The sequence below is a fragment of the Sminthopsis crassicaudata genome, chromosome 1 (assembly GCF_048593235.1).
Source record: "Sminthopsis crassicaudata isolate SCR6 chromosome 1, ASM4859323v1, whole genome shotgun sequence".
NCBI lineage: Eukaryota > Metazoa > Chordata > Mammalia > Dasyuromorphia > Dasyuridae > Sminthopsis > Sminthopsis crassicaudata.
The window spans coordinates 666717538-666734500 of record NC_133617.1 but is presented as its reverse complement, the minus strand read 5'-3'; the positions used below and the strand labels follow the sequence as shown (position 1 = coordinate 666734500).

General features: G+C 37.4%; 1 protein-coding gene across 5 annotated transcripts; it reads left to right on the top strand.

Moving 5' to 3' along the window:
• The first annotated feature begins 5108 nt into the window (after positions 1 to 5108).
• LOC141551469 (uncharacterized) lies at positions 5109 to 15570 on the top strand. 5 transcript variants are annotated; one of them, XM_074283157.1, is made up of 4 exons: positions 5109 to 5262; positions 8664 to 8851; positions 9931 to 10101; positions 13317 to 15570. In XM_074283157.1, exons 3-4 carry the CDS (start codon positions 9963 to 9965, stop codon positions 14168 to 14170), a joined length of 993 nt encoding a protein of 330 aa, XP_074139258.1. In that variant the 5' UTR covers positions 5109 to 5262; positions 8664 to 8851; positions 9931 to 9962; the 3' UTR covers positions 14171 to 15570. The 5 variants fall into 5 exon arrangements, with proteins under 5 accessions (XP_074139258.1, XP_074139257.1, XP_074139254.1 ...); XM_074283156.1 differs by having other exon boundaries at positions 5111 to 5262; positions 8664 to 8856; positions 9931 to 10105; positions 13321 to 15570; XM_074283153.1 differs by having other exon boundaries at positions 5112 to 5262; positions 9931 to 10105.
• The last annotated feature ends 1393 nt before the right edge of the window (positions 15571 to 16963 follow it).

Genomic DNA, 16963 nt, shown 5'->3' with positions numbered 1-16963 from the left:
TCTGAATAAGCCAATAAGCCAATGAGAATCTGAATGAATTGTACATATTTTTTTTTCTTGAAAAGTAAGCAATTAGATGACTGAGTAGATAAGAGTGCTAGGCCTGGAATCAGGAAAACCCAGATCCCTACATTCAAATCTGGTCTCAGAATAGCTGGGTGATACTGGTCAAGTCACTTCATTCTGTTTGCCTCAGTTTCCTGATCTGTAAAATGAACTGGAGATATTATCCCAGTATCTTTTTGACTCTAAATGAGGTCACAAAGAATAGGTCGCAACTGAACAAAAACAATAACAAAAACAAAAAAATACTTGAAAAGTAAACTGTTATGGGGAAAAAATAAAAAAAAGAAATTGAGATGTCGATCAATTGGGGAATGTTCAATAAAACTGTGGTATGTATTTGTATTTGGAATATTATTCTACAAGAAATGATAAGCAGGATGCTCTCAGAAAAAAAAAAAAAAATCTGGAAAACCATGATGAACTCAAGCAAAGTGAAATGTACATACAAAGTTATAGCAATGTTCCAGGATAACCACCTATAAATGTCTCTGCTATTTTCAGTAGTACAGTCATCTGCAATTACTCTGAAGGATTTATGATGAATAATTTTATCCATACCCAGAGAAGTAACTATCTAAATACAAATTGGAGCATTCTCTTTCTTTTTTTTAACTTAATTTTTTTTTGAGATTTTTTATTTTCATTTGAGTGGGAGATCTTTGTTTTCTTTCCCAATTGGACTTTTATGAAAATGTTTTTCATAACTTCACACTTGGTTTCTTAATTGTGGGTGGGATAAAGAGAAAGTGAATTAAAAAAAATTTTAAATAAAAAACTTGTTTTGAATGTAACAGGGCAAAATATTAAATAAATGAATCCCTCAAAAAATTATTATTAAAACTTTAAATTTGCAAAAAAGAAAAGAAAAAAAGCTGTGCCATTGGTTCCAGGGAGTGTTTGGTTTAGAGTCAAACAGAATTCTCTATAAGTCAAAGTTTTATTTCCCAAAGTTTGAGGGCCAAATACCATAGGTAACTAATTGACTATTAGAGTCAGGGGAAGAAAGCTTTTTTTTAATCAAAATTTTGGCTCCAAGCCTTGTTAGACATACTAAGACTGCTAAAAACAGAATCTTCTTCAGATAGTACTCTAAAGTCAGATATTTAATTTAAATTTAATTTAAATTAAAGTGAGATTTGGACATATTTCTAACATTATTTCTTCCCCTCTTCTCCACATTTCAAAGTATATCAATTGCACAAGTACAGCATAGAACAAGAATAGCTATAGAGAAGTCATGAGAAAAAGACATGGAAGCTTTCATGGATGGCAAACTTGATGAATCAACAGTGGGAAAGAGACAGAGACACAGTAACAGACTGAACAGAAAGGAAGAGAGGAAGAAAATAGGAAAGGGAAAGAAGAGAGGAAGCAAAAACAAACAAGCATGCAAGCAAAAAAACTCCACAGTTTTAAGGTGCATTAAAAATGGCTTACTATCTCAAACGAAGAAAGAAATAATCTTGTTGTACTCTGCACTTACCAGGCCACACTTGGATTACTGTATTTAGTTCTGAGTGCCTCACTTTAAGGAAGACATTGACACTAGAAAACATGCAGGAAGAGTAATGAGAATGATGAAGATTCTAGACACCATGCTATATGATGATCAGCAATAAGAACTTGAGGATGGTTAGAGTAGAGAAGGAAAAACTAAGAGCATAGGGGATAGCTATGTTCAGATATCTGAAGGGCTATCATAAAGCAAAGGGATTGAAATAATTTTCATAGTCTCAGAGAGAAGAGCTAAGAGGAATCAGTAGAATTTATAGAAAGTCAGGTGTAGGCCCAGTGTGAGAAAAAACTTCCTGACAAAACAACAAAAGAGGTATCTCCCTCCCAAATGGTCATAGAGAATATTTGTGCCCAACCTATTGTAGATTTTTCTGAACTCATATTAGTGTGAGCAGGCACAGTCAGACTATACATAATCCTTAGTATTTTCAACAAAAGTAGGCTGCCCTAAAAATGATGGACTCTCAATTTGGGAATAGTTGCACAAGCTGTGATATATGATTTGTGTGTATGTGATGTGTGAAATTGATGGAATACTACTATACTATGAGAAATGAAAGTGAAATGAAAGTTTAAGATTTAATTTTAATAAAAGAATAAACTGAGACAAATCTCCAAGCAAGATAACATTTATCAGCCAGGGCATGCTATCTGTTACTAAATGGGTCCATGGCTTGCCTCCATTAATGCCAAAGATCCTAAATAAAAGGACAATTTTTATTATATGATTTGGGGGATTATAGAACAAAGAACAGAACAGTACATGATATGATTGGTTACAACAGATTTTGAGATACAGAGAACATGATTTTTTGGTAATGAAGTTAGCAATGACTCCCTCCCCCCCCCACCCCCTGCCCTTTTTTTACTTATGAGACCAAGAAGTGCTCATTGTTTGAGTCCAGGTTCAAGATAGTGACCCAGACTTTGGGAAAGCAAATAAGTCAGCCTTAAAGGATAGCTTAGTGGAAAGAAAAATATCAGGCCCAAAGTCTCTTGCTTTCCCACACATTCTACATCAACAGTTAAATTCTCTGGAGAAAGAATAGATGGATTTTCAAATTTAACCCATTACAGGCCAGCTGATCTCTGCATTAAGTTCTGAGACAAAGAATTATGACTTAAGCAGTTACAGGACAAAATCAACTAATTGTAAAGAAATGATGCAAGATCAAATCTTAATCTTCTCATTAGTAAAACTTACATGAACTGATGCAAAGTGAAGTGAGCAGAACTTAGAGAATGTTATACATAATAATAGCAATATTATAGCAATAATCAACTGAGAACATTAATACAATGATCTATGACTTCTCCAAAGTCCTCATGATGAAAATTACTATCCATCCCTGATGGATTCTGAGTGCAGATTGAACATATTTTTTTCTTCATTTTTCTCCTTCATTAGAAGTATTTGGGTGGAAACTAGGCAACTATTTGATGATATATCTGGGGTTATTATTCAGGTAATGATTGTATACAGTAACATTACAAATTCTGTGACTTGTATTCCCTTAATACTTTTCTTGATCTCTAATCCATTTTCTTCCATACAATATTTCTTGGAGGGGTTTTAAAATTTATATACTGGACATATCTAATAACTTTTTTTTTGTAGGAAGAATAAGATTAAGTGACATGTATTTTATGTTTCTTGTTTCAGGTGGTAAGACCAAGAAAAAGAATGATTCATTGTCTCTTAAGTCAAAATATTTATCAAAAAAATTATTCAATACATTACAACTGTAGGAAAAGCCTGGAAAGCTCAAAGATCTATATCTAAAAAAATGTGAGAATTGAAAGCCACCTAAGAACCTGAAAGGAAAATTGAAGAGGCTTCTTAACAATTGGTAGTAATGGATAATAAAAATTTCACAGAAGCCAGAAAATCAGGAATCTAGAAACACTCTTTTGTTTCAGTTACATATTAAAGAATTCTGCCTGGGAAGAAATTGTATGCATGTCATGAATGTGGTAAAACCTTCATTCAAAATGGGAACTTTGTTGTATATCAGTGAATACACTGAGCAAAAGCCCTTAATCATAAAATGAATTTTGAGAAACTTTTGCTTAGATCTCTAATCTCAGAAAGTTCTGCATTGGGGAAAATTTCTTAAATATAGCGAGGATGGGAAAATCTTCAGTCATAGCTCACAATTTTTTCAATACCATATATAGGAGAAATGCTACAAATATAAGAAATGTAGGAAAACCTTGGTTCAGAGTGCAAATCTTAGTGTACAACAGGAATGTCATAATGGGGTGGAACTGCATGTATGTAGAAAAGTTTTTGGTTGTCACAACATACTGCAGAAACATCATACATATAATAAGTGTGGAAAAGCCTTCAATTAAATCTCATAACATATCAGAAGAATCCCCAGTGGAAAGCTGCCATAAATACTGTAGGTCTTATACATTTGAGAATACATAATGAAGAGAAACCACATACAGGTAATGAATGTGGGATAGCCTTCAGGCCAAGATTGAGTCTCTCTGTACATCATAAGATAATATGGAAAAATTTTATAAATGCTTTCAGTTTCAACTCACACCTGATTCTACAATCCAAGCCTGAGTTCAAAGAAGACACAATTTCTGAGTAGTGAATGAGAGAAGTCCAAATGGAAAATATTACTCAGGTTTTTTCAATGTATTTATTGGTTTTGCTGAATTTTTTTATTTCTCTTTTTTAAAAAAATGTTATAATAAACAGTTCTTGGGAACAGGATGAGATACAGGATAAAGTTACAAGCTATCAATAAAATTTTATGAAAAAATGTGCTCTCGTGCTTTAAAAAAATATTAAACTTTTCTAAGACAATTTTTTTTTAAATTTTGATTGGTCCCAGTCAGAGGATAGAACTTTTGAGACATATGATCACAGCTTGGATCTCTTCAACTGCTGTATTTTGGGCTGTTTTAATAATTATTTCCACCAAACTTTAAGATTTATAAAATGCTCACAATTCTAAGATAGGTAGTATAACAATCCTCACTATATACTATTTCCTCAAAACAGAAGATGAAATGATTTGTTCAGGTTGAGAATCAAGATATAAGTTCCAGACCTGGTCTAGTTCTCTTCACTATACCATGTTGTCTTCTGAAACTCTTCTAACTTCTTTGGTCATCCTTGGCACATTGGTTTTTGTGCTAAAATAACTTTTGGATTATGAAGGAATTTTACGATAACGTGACACACAGGGGTTTTCTTGGCAATTGCTGGAGTGATTGCCATTTCCCCTTCTAGGTCATGGGGGAACAGTGACTTGCCCACGGTCACTCGAGCAGCTGCATTTGAACTCAAGAAGTCCTCCTGACTGAAGGCCCAACACGCTATCCACTGAGCCATCGGTTTCGTCGAAGCTTCTGAAAGTCCACTGCACTTATTAAGAGGCCGTAGGGCTTGCCTTCCTACGTCACCCTCTGCCCTCCCCAGCTGCTGCCGAGTCTAGGGAGAGAACGAGAGACCACCGAGACGTGAAGGCCTCCGGGAGGCCTAGAGAGGAAGAGGAAGTCCCATTTCGGAGGAAGCCATTGTCCTCTCAGCCGGCGGCGGCGGCGGCAGAAGCAGCGAAGGCGGCGTCCGTGGGATGGGATCCCGGCTCCCCGTTCTCAAGCCACCTACCTGCTCTACCCGCGCTGACCCGGTCGGCCCCAGGCCGCTCCTATTTCTCGGTGAGGCCGGGTATGGGAATGGGAGGGCTGTGGACGCCATCCCCGCAGGGCTCGGAACCCTCTTGGGCGAGCTTTCCCCCGGCCCCTTCACGTTCCCTCCGCCCCCTCCTTTTCCCTTCGGTAGCCTCCCACTTACCCTCCTCTCTTCTCCCCCGAGGTGAGGTGGCCTTAAGGGATCTCGGTAGGCTCCTCCCTTCTCCAGCCCGGGACCGGGGTCCGAAAAGAGGGCAGCAATTGGCTGATGACCTCGAGGGAGGGGGATGAGCGCCGGAAGCACTGTTATTCTTGAAAAGTAGTAAGATGGGATACAACTTGAGGTCTGGCTACTGTATTTCAGATTACTTTTTTCCTATGATTCAGAATTCATTTATTACGTGACTTGGTGACTGACCAAATGAAGCCAAACGAAGTGTCTTACCTATATTGGAAACTTCTTTAAAAATTTTTTTTCAAGGCAGTTGGGTTAAGTGACTTGCGCAGGGTCACAGCTACTAAGTATTAATTAGTATTAGGTGTCTGACTAAGGTCACATTTGAACTCAGGTCCTACTGACTTTAAGGCCAGTGTTCTCTCTACCATGTCATCTAGCTCCCCCTTATTGGAAGCTTCCAAGAAGTCTTTGGAGAATTGCTGCCCCCCCCCAGAACTATGTGGTGCTGGGAATAAATGGCGGACTTTCTTCACCTGACATCCAGCACCAGCCTGCAGCTGGTCAGCTCTTTAGCAGGCTTTAGGTGTGCAGAAAATGTCCTTGTTAGAAAACAGGTTTTATGTGATTCTTTGAGGTCAGGAACTGTGGTTTTATTGGTGTGGAAATCTCCTTGGTGAGGAAATGCCCTCTGCCTATGCAAATTTAGTAACTTTTCTACAATTTTCTGACTGTTGAAGGAGAGAAGTGGAAGATTAAGTGACTGGCTGGACATCACACAGTCATGGTGTCAAAAGTGGTGCTCCTGAATCTTCTGACTAGAATCCAGCCTTGAGATTTAAAAGTACTTTTGTCACAGGGCTGTGAGATAAAATATTACTCTAATTTTTCAGACAGAGGTGACTAGATGGCTAAATGGACATACTGCCAGGCCTGGAGTCAGAAACCTATGTGACTTAACCTCTACTTGCCTTAACTCACTAGAGAAGAAAATGGCAAGCCACTTTGCCAAGAAAACCCCATAGGCAGAATGATCCACAGGGGTCATAAAGTGTCCAAACAACTCCTGTTTTACAGATGATGAAATCTGAAATGCAATTCCATCATGCTTATGGTTAGCTTCTGGTCTTTTAAGTCTTTCTCCCTCTATTTACAAAGAGTTCAGCACCTATGGGGCTCAGTCTTTCTGAATCAGCGTGTGTCCCTATACTTAGTGATTCGGGATAATACTCCATCTGCTGGGTGTTTTCTGCTTTTTGGGTTTCAGCAAAAGCGCTCTCTTCTAGTTTTCCTCCTTTCCCTCATCCTTCTTTCTCATTCTCCCTTCATGAATTATCCATCTTTTACCTTCTATATGTAAGTATCTCCCAGGACTCTGTTCTGGACTCTTTTCTCTATATATACCTCTATAAACCTTCTTTCTTTGGGATTGCCTTAGCTCCTATGGATTTAGTTATTGTCTCTATAAAGAGGACTCAGATTTATGAAACAGCGAGGGGGTTTACTGGATAGAACACTGAACCTTCAATCAGGAAGACTTGAGTTCAAGTCTAGCTAAAGACACTTATTATTTAGGTAAATATGGGTAAGTCAGATGATGGCGGTTAAACAACCTCTGTGTGTCCCAGTTTTCTTATCTGTAAAATGTGGATAATAATAGCATCTTTGTTCCAGGATTGAGGATAAAATGAGATATTTCTAAAGTACTTTGCAAATCTTAATTTTATATATAGTATATATAATACTTATATATAAATATATAGAATAATCTTATTTAAATATGTTATTGTCTACAAATTCAGCCCTAAGAGCATCTGTTGTACTCGTGCATCTGGAGTTCCCACATCTGGGCCAGCCCCCATATCTAATTAGTTTCCAAGTCTTGTCAATACTGTCTTCTTTCACATCTTTTTTAAAAAAAATAATAACAGCTTTTTTATTTTTCTAACTATATGCAAAGTTTTCAACATTCATCCCTGAAAAACCTTGTGTTCCAGATTTATCTCCCTCCTCACCCAGACAGCAAGCAATCCAATAGAGGTTAAACATATGCACTTCTTCTATACATCTAATCAAAAAGGGAAAAAAAAAATGAGAAAGAAAAAAAACAAGCAAGTAAACAATAACAAAAGGTGAAAATACTGTGTTATGATCCACATTCACTCCCCATAGTCCTCTCTTTGGATACAAATGGCTCTCTCCATCACAAGTCTATTGCAATTGGCCTGAATCATCTCATTGTTGAAAAGAACCAAGTCCATCAGAGTTTATTATTACATAACCTGTATAATGTTCTCTTGGTTCTGCTCACTTTACTTAGCATTAGTTCATGTAGGTCTCTCCAGGCCTCTCTGAAATCATCCTGATCATCGTTTCTTATAGAACAATAATATTCCATAACATTCATATACCATAACTTATTCAGCCATTCTCAATCTGATGGGCATCCATTCAGTTTTCACTTCCACTTCATTATCAAAAGGATAATGGCACAAACATTTTTGCACATCTCATATCTTTCACTCATTGGCCACTACTAGTTCAGGCCCCTCATCTGAACTTCCTAATTGGATTCTCAGTTTATAGTCTCTCTGTCCAGTCTGTTCACTATATACTTGTCAGAATCTTCCTTAAAAAACCAAATCTGATCATCTTATTCTGCTATTCAAAAAGCTTCAGTGCCTCTCCATTATCCATAAGATACAACATATTCCTCAGTTTGCCTTTCACATCTGACTATACTTTACTTTTCAGGTTGGACCTGAGTGCTCATATCATTCTCCTAGTTGCCTAGAATGGAAAACCTTGCTTATGATCCTTGATTTAGGAATATGTTGGTATCCCTTATTTAATTCACATAATCTAGGAACTTACAAGTTGATGATTCCCCCAGAGGTCTTTTTCCACACTTTTTTGAGCATTCTTCCCTTTCACTGATGCTATTTCCTAGCCACACGATTTGCTTTTTCCTTCCCCTTGGCACTCAATTCCCCTTCTCTTTGCCTTTTTTTTTTTTTTTAATGTTATCTCCTCATTGTCTAACTTAGTGCCTTGTATATTGGTCAGACTGGATATACATATATTTGTGTGGGAATGGTATCTTTTCAAGTGAACATTGTGGGAAGTATTCTTTCTTGGAATTTTGCTTCTTTGGGCCAGGCCCTGGTGAGTGACTTTTATCGTCTCAGAACTTAGTTCTTTGGGATCAGTTCATTTCTCTTATGTTAACAATGACATTTTTATGTCTCAATAGATGAGACTTGTTCCAACTCTAAGAAGTTTCAGAGAAGTAGAAGTCAGACAAGTGTTGCTCTTGACCAGCTGGAACAAAGGCTATTCTTTGACTGAGGAAGATGACCACAAAAGAGAAAAAGGGAACAGACCTGGATCTTTTGGGCCCTATCTCAGTAAAGGAGGAGGAAGAAGATGAAGACACTTGGGGTCAGGTAGCAAACTTGCATGAATACACTGAGGCTGTGGTTATAGGGGAAGATTTTTAGGCTAGCCTTGGTAGATCATGACAGAAAATAAGAAATGGCTAGTATGGTCTGGCCCATGGGAGGAGGGAAAGAGGGATTGCTAAAAATAGGAAATCTCAAGTCATCCTCTGTTCTCCTCTCAATGTCTGAACTTTTTAACTATCAAGAACGTAATGGAAATGTTCCCTGACTTAAATAGTTCCAGGTTGTCATGCTGTAGTTCTTAAGACTTAGATTTGTGGGACAACATGTATGTAGTTCATGGAGTTTCCCCACTGTCTTTACCCCCTTCTGCTGAAATTAAGACAAAGTTTCCTATTTGTGGCGACCCTGGATGCCTTAGAATCAGCTGGAGTCAGGATAAGCAAAAGTCTTTATTCTAGCTCTTTAGCGATAGAAATGAAGAGAGTGGACACGTGGGATCTCTGCAACCTCACCTCCTCATCTCTCCCAGAAGAGACCCTGGCTAGTCTCACTGCACCTCCTAGTCCCTCCCACAATTCTCTGTATACACCAACTGATTGGGCCAGCACAGGATAGTGGAAAGGGCCATTTTCCACGAATATTCGTATAGAGTATTTTCCAATCAGTAATTAGCCTCAAGTGCTCAATTGTCTTATCCCAGTGCATTGACTCAAGAGTTTCAGCCTTTTACACCTATGACCTGTAACAATAGTAATGACTTTAATTATATAACACATAAGATTTTCAAAGTGGTTTTCTCATAAACCCTATAAGGTAGATAGTAATAAGTAATAAGATCAGGGTCTCTATTTTTATTTCTCTACCAATGTAAGCTATATAGAGTTCAGGAAGGACTAGTCTATAAATTGTTCTTTAGCCTGTCAAGTCCTATCCATTTTATCCATATTAATTAGTACATATGTTCATCAGATATTCTGGTGAAAGTGAATTCTTATGGGAGAACACTTCAGAGCCATAGTTAAATGTGCCAGAGGAGTGAGTGGGAGGAAGAGTACAGAGTTGTGATCTCTTGTATATCTTTTCCTCATGAGTCTAACTATAAACTTATGCCTCCAGGTCTCAACCACTATCCAAAAACTTGAAATACCATGGGGAAAAATAGCAACCCTAGAAAAAGTCCAGGTGTCAGCTCTAATGTCACTCAACAACCATTCATCAACTGGAACTCCTTTGCTGCCTGCTGTGATAACCAGATACAGGGACAGAAAGCTAGAAAATCATGGGAGTGTGGGTAAGATCTTTCCATTGATTTAGTTTCCTCTTTTCTTGGCTTCTTTCCTTCTTTCTTTGTCAGTGGTTATGGGGTTTCTGAAAACTTTTTCTTATTTGAGGACTTCTCTGATTTTCACCCCACTCTGCCTAACTAATTCCTCCCTCAAAGAACTTTAATTATAATTTATATTTACTTATATGTGCAGATTTTGTTCCCCCCAATAGGGTGCAAGTTCCTTGAGGACAGGAACTTTAATTTTTGCTTATGTATCCCTAGTGTCGAACACAATAGGCCATAAATAGTTGTTGATTAATCGATGGGACAGAATTTTCATTCACTAGCTTCAGAATTATTCTTTTTTTTTTTTTTTACAAAAATTTTATGCATAGGAAATTTTCAGCATTGACAATTGCAAACCCTTTTGTTTCAACTTTTCCCCTCCTTCTTCCCACCCCTTCCCCCAGATGGCAGATTGACTAATACATGTTAAATATATTAAAATATAAATTAAATACAATATATGTATATATGTCCAAACTTCAGAATCATTCTTGAGGTCACTTTGACTACAAAGAAGAATATTTGTCATCCAAATCCTTATCTGTTTGTGTAATTACATTATGATGTAATTAATTACACAGTAGCATAAGACATAATTAAAACTCAAGGAGCTAACACCTTAGATCCCCAAGCCCCCAAATCTCCACACATTTCTGGTGAGAAATTTAGAGTTACCTAAGAGCTCAGAGAGACCTTAGAACATAGAATTGTAAGAATTGAAAGATACCTTAGATTTAGAATGTAGCAGGCAATAGATGATGTGCAAAGTGATTCAGCTGGGGCTTTGCAAAGTTCAGTGGAGGGAGAGATAAGTGTGGACAAGGGTCAGGAAAGCCAGGTAAAGAAGGGAAGGTTTGAGTTCTGGGCCATGAAAGAGAAAAGGAGAAGGGAGGAATAGAGCATTTTAGCTACATGGAACAGTATGAACAGAGGCATGAAACTGGGAAGGTGCAAGGATTGTTCAGGTAGCCATTAATTAGGTCTGTATTGTAAGGAAGTAGAACTGAAAAAGTAAATTTAGGCCAGTTAAGGACCACTTGAAAAGCCTGGATTCCTGCTCTATCTCCATGCTAAACCTGTGGGCTCACTTTTCCTATCTTCCCAGTGATCTAGAAAGAGGAATTTTTTTTGTTGTTCTAGGCTTAGGAGAATCTTTTTTTCTGCCAAGGTCCATTTGGCTATTTATAACTTATAAAACTCAATTGGTGGAAGGCTGTGCCTAGCTTTGAGGTTATCATCCCTTGCAGTTGATTATGCAAATGATTTTGAGGGGCAGCCCAGACATTTCCCATGCCTGGTCTTGGAGCCACATCCTTAACCATCTTTTGAAAAGATGTGCATTTGACTTAGACAGCTGAAGATGAGGCAAAATGGTACAATGGAAAGCATGCCAGATGTGCAGAGAGAAGTGGCTTCAGATGTAAACTTCTCTAGAGATGTTTCCTTTGGGCAAGTCACTGCTGTTTTCTAAAAGGCATAGGCTAGATGGCCTATGGTCTTTCCTAGTTCTAAATCTAGACTTGCCCCTCCTCTAGGAGGCCTTCCACATTTTCTCTACCTTTCAAACTAAAAAGGGTGAATTGCTCCCAGAAGTCCAAATACTGCCAATTATTTTACAATTTCAAATAAAAGAATGAACCTTAATTTTTAAAACATCGAAACCATTACTAGTTTTTGGCCAGCCAAATTTGACCTTAGTCTGTTGACTTGTGTTCTAAACATTGACTGTACCATTCTTGCTATCTTGACGCTACCCTAATCATACAGTCATGTCTACAAATCTCTACATGTGTTTATATTAAGATTTGACAGATCCTAGGCTCCAGATCATCCACCAGGTAATCATGGTGCCTAGTATTTTTTATAATAACCATTTGATGGTAAAAGGTGAATTCACATGTGAGCTTTTATATTAAATTGTAGGATATGAGGAAATGTTAGACAACATTTTTGGCTGTCTGCTTCTTCTTATTTATTAATTGTAAACATCACATCTTAAAATGTAGATCTGTCTAATCCCATATTCTTACTCCTTCCAACCTTCACCCCTCATAACAATGCTTGCTTAGGTTCCCAAAATATGGGATTGACAAACCCTTTATAGACACCTCCTACCCTATCTCCAAAAACACTCTTCTCTTTGATGGGGCACTAAAGCCTCAATTCAGAACATGTTTAACCATTTTAAAAAACTGTCTTGTGAATTTAGAAACTGGTTACAAAGCAAATTAGTTCCTAAAGACAGGGGTACTATATCTTGAGTGCTTTGTTTTGTTTTGTTTTGTTTTGTTTTGTTTTTTTGATCATTGCACATTTTTGCAGTTATTGTGTACAATGTATTCCTGGTTTCACTCAGCTTCAGTTTGTGCCTTCTTTGAATGTGCTATTTGTTCCTTGGCTTGTCAAAGCTATTCTTGGTAGTCTTAAGCTTATCTTTTAAGTCTGCCTTAAATCATTTTGATTTCCAATAACTTCTAAGGAAACACTAAACTAATTTGAATGGGGCAGGGCCTTAAAATATTGCTCCTACAACAATCCAATATTCAAATCTTCACTCAAACGAAATACTAGTTGTGCTACTATGGACATATCACTTTTAGGAGCTTCACTTTCTTATAAAATAGAAATGAAAATATAAGTACTGTTTGCTTTATACTGTGGAGAAAGCAATGGATTAATCTGTAATACTTCACTGCTTCACTTATCTTTCATTTTGTCAATATGTATATTTTACTAATGCAAATCAGAACCCTTCTACAATTTCACTGATAGTCATTGCGAATTGCTATAGCCATAAAAAATCATCACCTTGTGGCCACTCTGATAATTACACTTACTCCAAATTAAATGAGATTGAATCCTGTCAGGCCATGGCTGAAATCTTCCTAACTTGGCAGAACCCCACACCAGAGCTGGTACTCCATTGGTCTGGCCTTTGGAAACCAAGGTCACTTTCTAGGTTATGATTTAACATCAAATTAGGGTTAAAATTAAGGTAAACCTTGAAGTGCCATTATCAGTGTAAATTGTTTCTATTGTTATTTTTTTCTTATTTGAATTCAGTCCCTGACTATAAACAGTTGTGTGGATCTCTAAAGAGACCACTGAAATGCTCTTAGCATTGTAAAACAGGTGATAATTTAATTTTTTGTAATTTATTTTGTGATAGATAGTAAGACCAGATCTGGAAATGATGAAATCTCTGAAGAAAAAGGATCCCATACAGTGACATCAGGAAGACTCCAGCGCACTATTCCCCTGGGATCTGAGTATATAGAAGCTTGTGAAGAGGAACATGGTGAGGAAGTGAGGCAGCTGATAATCCCTATTAGGAAGATAGTAAAGGAAGAGAACCAAGATTTCCAAAGAATTATGGACAAAGATAAGTCAAGCTCCTCAGGAGACAAAAGCCAGAACTGTGAAAAATTGGGAGAAAGTTTCAATCTTGGCTCAAAACTTGCTACACACAAGAGAATTCAGAATGCTTATGCATGTGATGAATGTGGAAAAGCCTTCAGTCAGAGTTCTACCCTTATTGTACATCAAAGGGTTCACACTGGAGAGAAACCTTATGAATGTCAGGAGTGTGGGAGAGCCTTCACAAGGAGTTCCCACCTTATACGACATCTTAGAATCCACACTGGGGAAAAACCTTATAAATGTAATGTATGTGGGAAAATGTTCAGTCAGGGCTCAAGCCTTATTGTCCATCAGGGAGTCCACACTGGGAAAAAACCCTATGAATGTCAGGAATGTGGGAAAACTTTCAGTCGAAGTTCACGCCTCATTGTCCATCACAGAATCCACACTGGGGAAAAGCCCTATGAATGTAATGAATGTGGGAAAGCCTTCAGTTGTAGTTCTTATCTTATTGTTCATCAGAGAATCCACACTGGGGAGAAGCCCTATAGATGTAATGAGTGTGGGAAAGCCTTTGGTCAGAGTTCACATCTTATTTTCCATCAGACAACTCATGATCGAAAGAAAGAGAAGCTAGCTGCACTGGTTAGAGCACCATCTTGACAGGGCAAGGTTTCAGCCGTGTTAGGTCAGTAAAATATTTCTGTGCTTTTCCATTTGCCTAATAATAATGCTAAGTGCTATGAGAGTGGGAAGTAAGTTGGACATTGAACATCAATTGGATATAAATAGGGAGGAAAAGGAAGGGCATTCCAGATGAAGGTAACAGAAGAAAGGTAGTAGGATTGAGTTGTGTGTATGTGTATGTATGGGGAGGGTTGGGAAGGGGTAGAATAGAAGGAATAGGCTATTAGTATGTAGTAGTAAAAATTGATTGGCTAAATTAGGCCAAATTATGAAGGACCTTAAATTAAGAACTCAATAAATTTCCTAGACCTATTCTGTATGAAATGAGCCATACTTATAATTGTTTTCAGTCATCAAATAATTTTGAGCTATTTTTTTTTTTTCATGTATATGGCCAATAGATGGAAGGAGGAAAAAAAAAGTCTTTAGGATGTAGTAGAGCTCCAAATCTTATGTAAGGTAAAGATTTCCCACGCCATCCCCTGATGGGAAAGATTCTTATCTTTCTCAGATCTTCATGATGGAGAATGGGAGATTTTCAGGGAAATGATGGCACTCTAGTAATTTGCCCCCCTTTTTAGAATGAACAGGTTGGATATGGGTGAGGTCATAAAAGAAAAGATAATCTGATCCACATTTTAAAAACAGTATTGAGGGGCAATTAGATGGCACAGTGGCTAGTACACCAGCTCTGAAGGCAGGAGGACACTAGTTCAGATTCAACCTCAGACACTTAATACTAATTGTATGACCCTGGACAAGTCACTTACTCCCAATTATGTCCTCCCAAAAAAACAACCTTCTCCCCCACCCCCATGTTTACAAAAAAGCTACCTCCCTTGCACTGTGAGAGAATTCATTTGGATCTCTATTTAATAGGTATTAATTTTATATTTTACATAAATCATATAAGGATATATGGGTTCTTATAGTGCGCCTCGTGTTAATATTCATTATTTGCTCACTTCCACAACTACAAAAATGCTGACAAAGATAGTGCTATTCTATTTTGCTCAAATTCTGTGCCCAAACCCAGCATGGGTGGAATCCCTTGATGCTTTGGAAAGTTGCCCATTTTATTTTCTACCTCTGGACCAACTTCTCATCTAATTTGAACAAGTGATTATCATTTTATGACTATGAGATTCCCCATGCTTTGCCCAATCTGTGGATCCCCTGGCCTGGCTTTTTTGGTCCTCAAAAGCAGGGTCCGTCAACCAATGAGATTCTATATTTTACCATGCCTCTTTTGAAAATTTGGGAACTCTGGAAAAAAAAGGTCCTGGAAGAAGAGAGCATCTCAGATTGTGAGAAGGATCTGAGGTCCATTCATTAGAGGGGGACTATGGGCCCTTTAATAAAGTGCCATTGGCTCAGAACTCTGCTGCAGTCTCTTTTATTGTAGTTAAGTAATTTTAATCTTCACAGCCCTATAGTTGAGTGTACTGGAAGGAAACACTAGATTGGAAATTTGGTCTTTTGCTTGCTACCTATGATTTTAAGTAAGTCATTTAACTCCTCAGACTGAGATTATATGTAAAATTAGGGGATTCCACTGGATAATCTCAGGGTCCTTTCAGCTTTTAAAATCCTATGATCCAGAGACAATTACAAAAATTAATTTTGATTACATGAAATTGAAAAGTTTTTTCATACAAGTGCATGTAGCAATGAGGGAAGCAGTTGACTAGGGAAAAATCTGTACGATATCCCTGCAAAGATTTTGATTTCTAAAATGTAGACAACTAAGAAAAATGATCAGACAGCTGTTCCCAAATAGAAGGGTCAAAAGATATTTTCCAATGCAATAGTGAAGCCATTAATGATCCTATAAAGGCTTCAGATGACTAAGAAGAAAAATGCAAATCAAAACTCCCAGCCAGTAAAATGAGGAAGATGACTATCATAGTCAATGTTGGAGGGGCTGTTGGAAGTTAAGCTATGAATTTCAGTACAATTATTTTGGAAAGCAATTCAGAATTAAACTTTCTTTGAACTAGAGATTCTATTGCTGGACATATATCCCCAGAGAGGTTAATGACAGACAAAAGTTCCATATACACCAAAATAATTTTTGTGAACCTATGTTGGGACGGCAAATAATTAAAATAAAGCGGCCCCAAATTATAGTGGAATAATGCTGTGCTAAGAAACAAACATGGCAAATAGGGAGAAGCATGGAAAGACAATAAGATACTGAAGTGGTCAAAAGCAGAACCAGGAAAACTACACAATTACCAATAACCTTCTAAAACAAAACAAATTCTAGAGAACAATCTTGGATGCAAAGAATGAGGAGATATAGATCCCTTCATTCCTTTACAGAAATTATGGTTTACAGATGTAGAATAGTTATGCTGAATTTATTTTTTATAAAGTCTACAGTTTTATTCTTTAGGCATAAGGAGAGACAATATTACAGGGGACCATCTAGGTAACATAAAAATGTCATTTAAAGTGTTTTTAAAATTTATGATCCTAGTCAGAATTTGATGTCAGAGTTGAGATGTAATGTTCATTCCAATAGCAAATTGAAATTACTGCCTGAACAAGTTATTGTATAATCTATATCACAATGTTTGAAAAAAATATTTAATCTTGGGGCAGCTAGGTGGCACAGTAGATAGAGCACCAGCCCTGAAGTCAGGAGGACCCTAGTTCAAATGTGACCCCAGATACTTAACACTTCCTAACTGTGTGACCCTGGGCAAGTCACTTAACTCCAATTGCCTCAGGGAAAAAGAGGAAAAAAAAAAAGATCTTGTAATT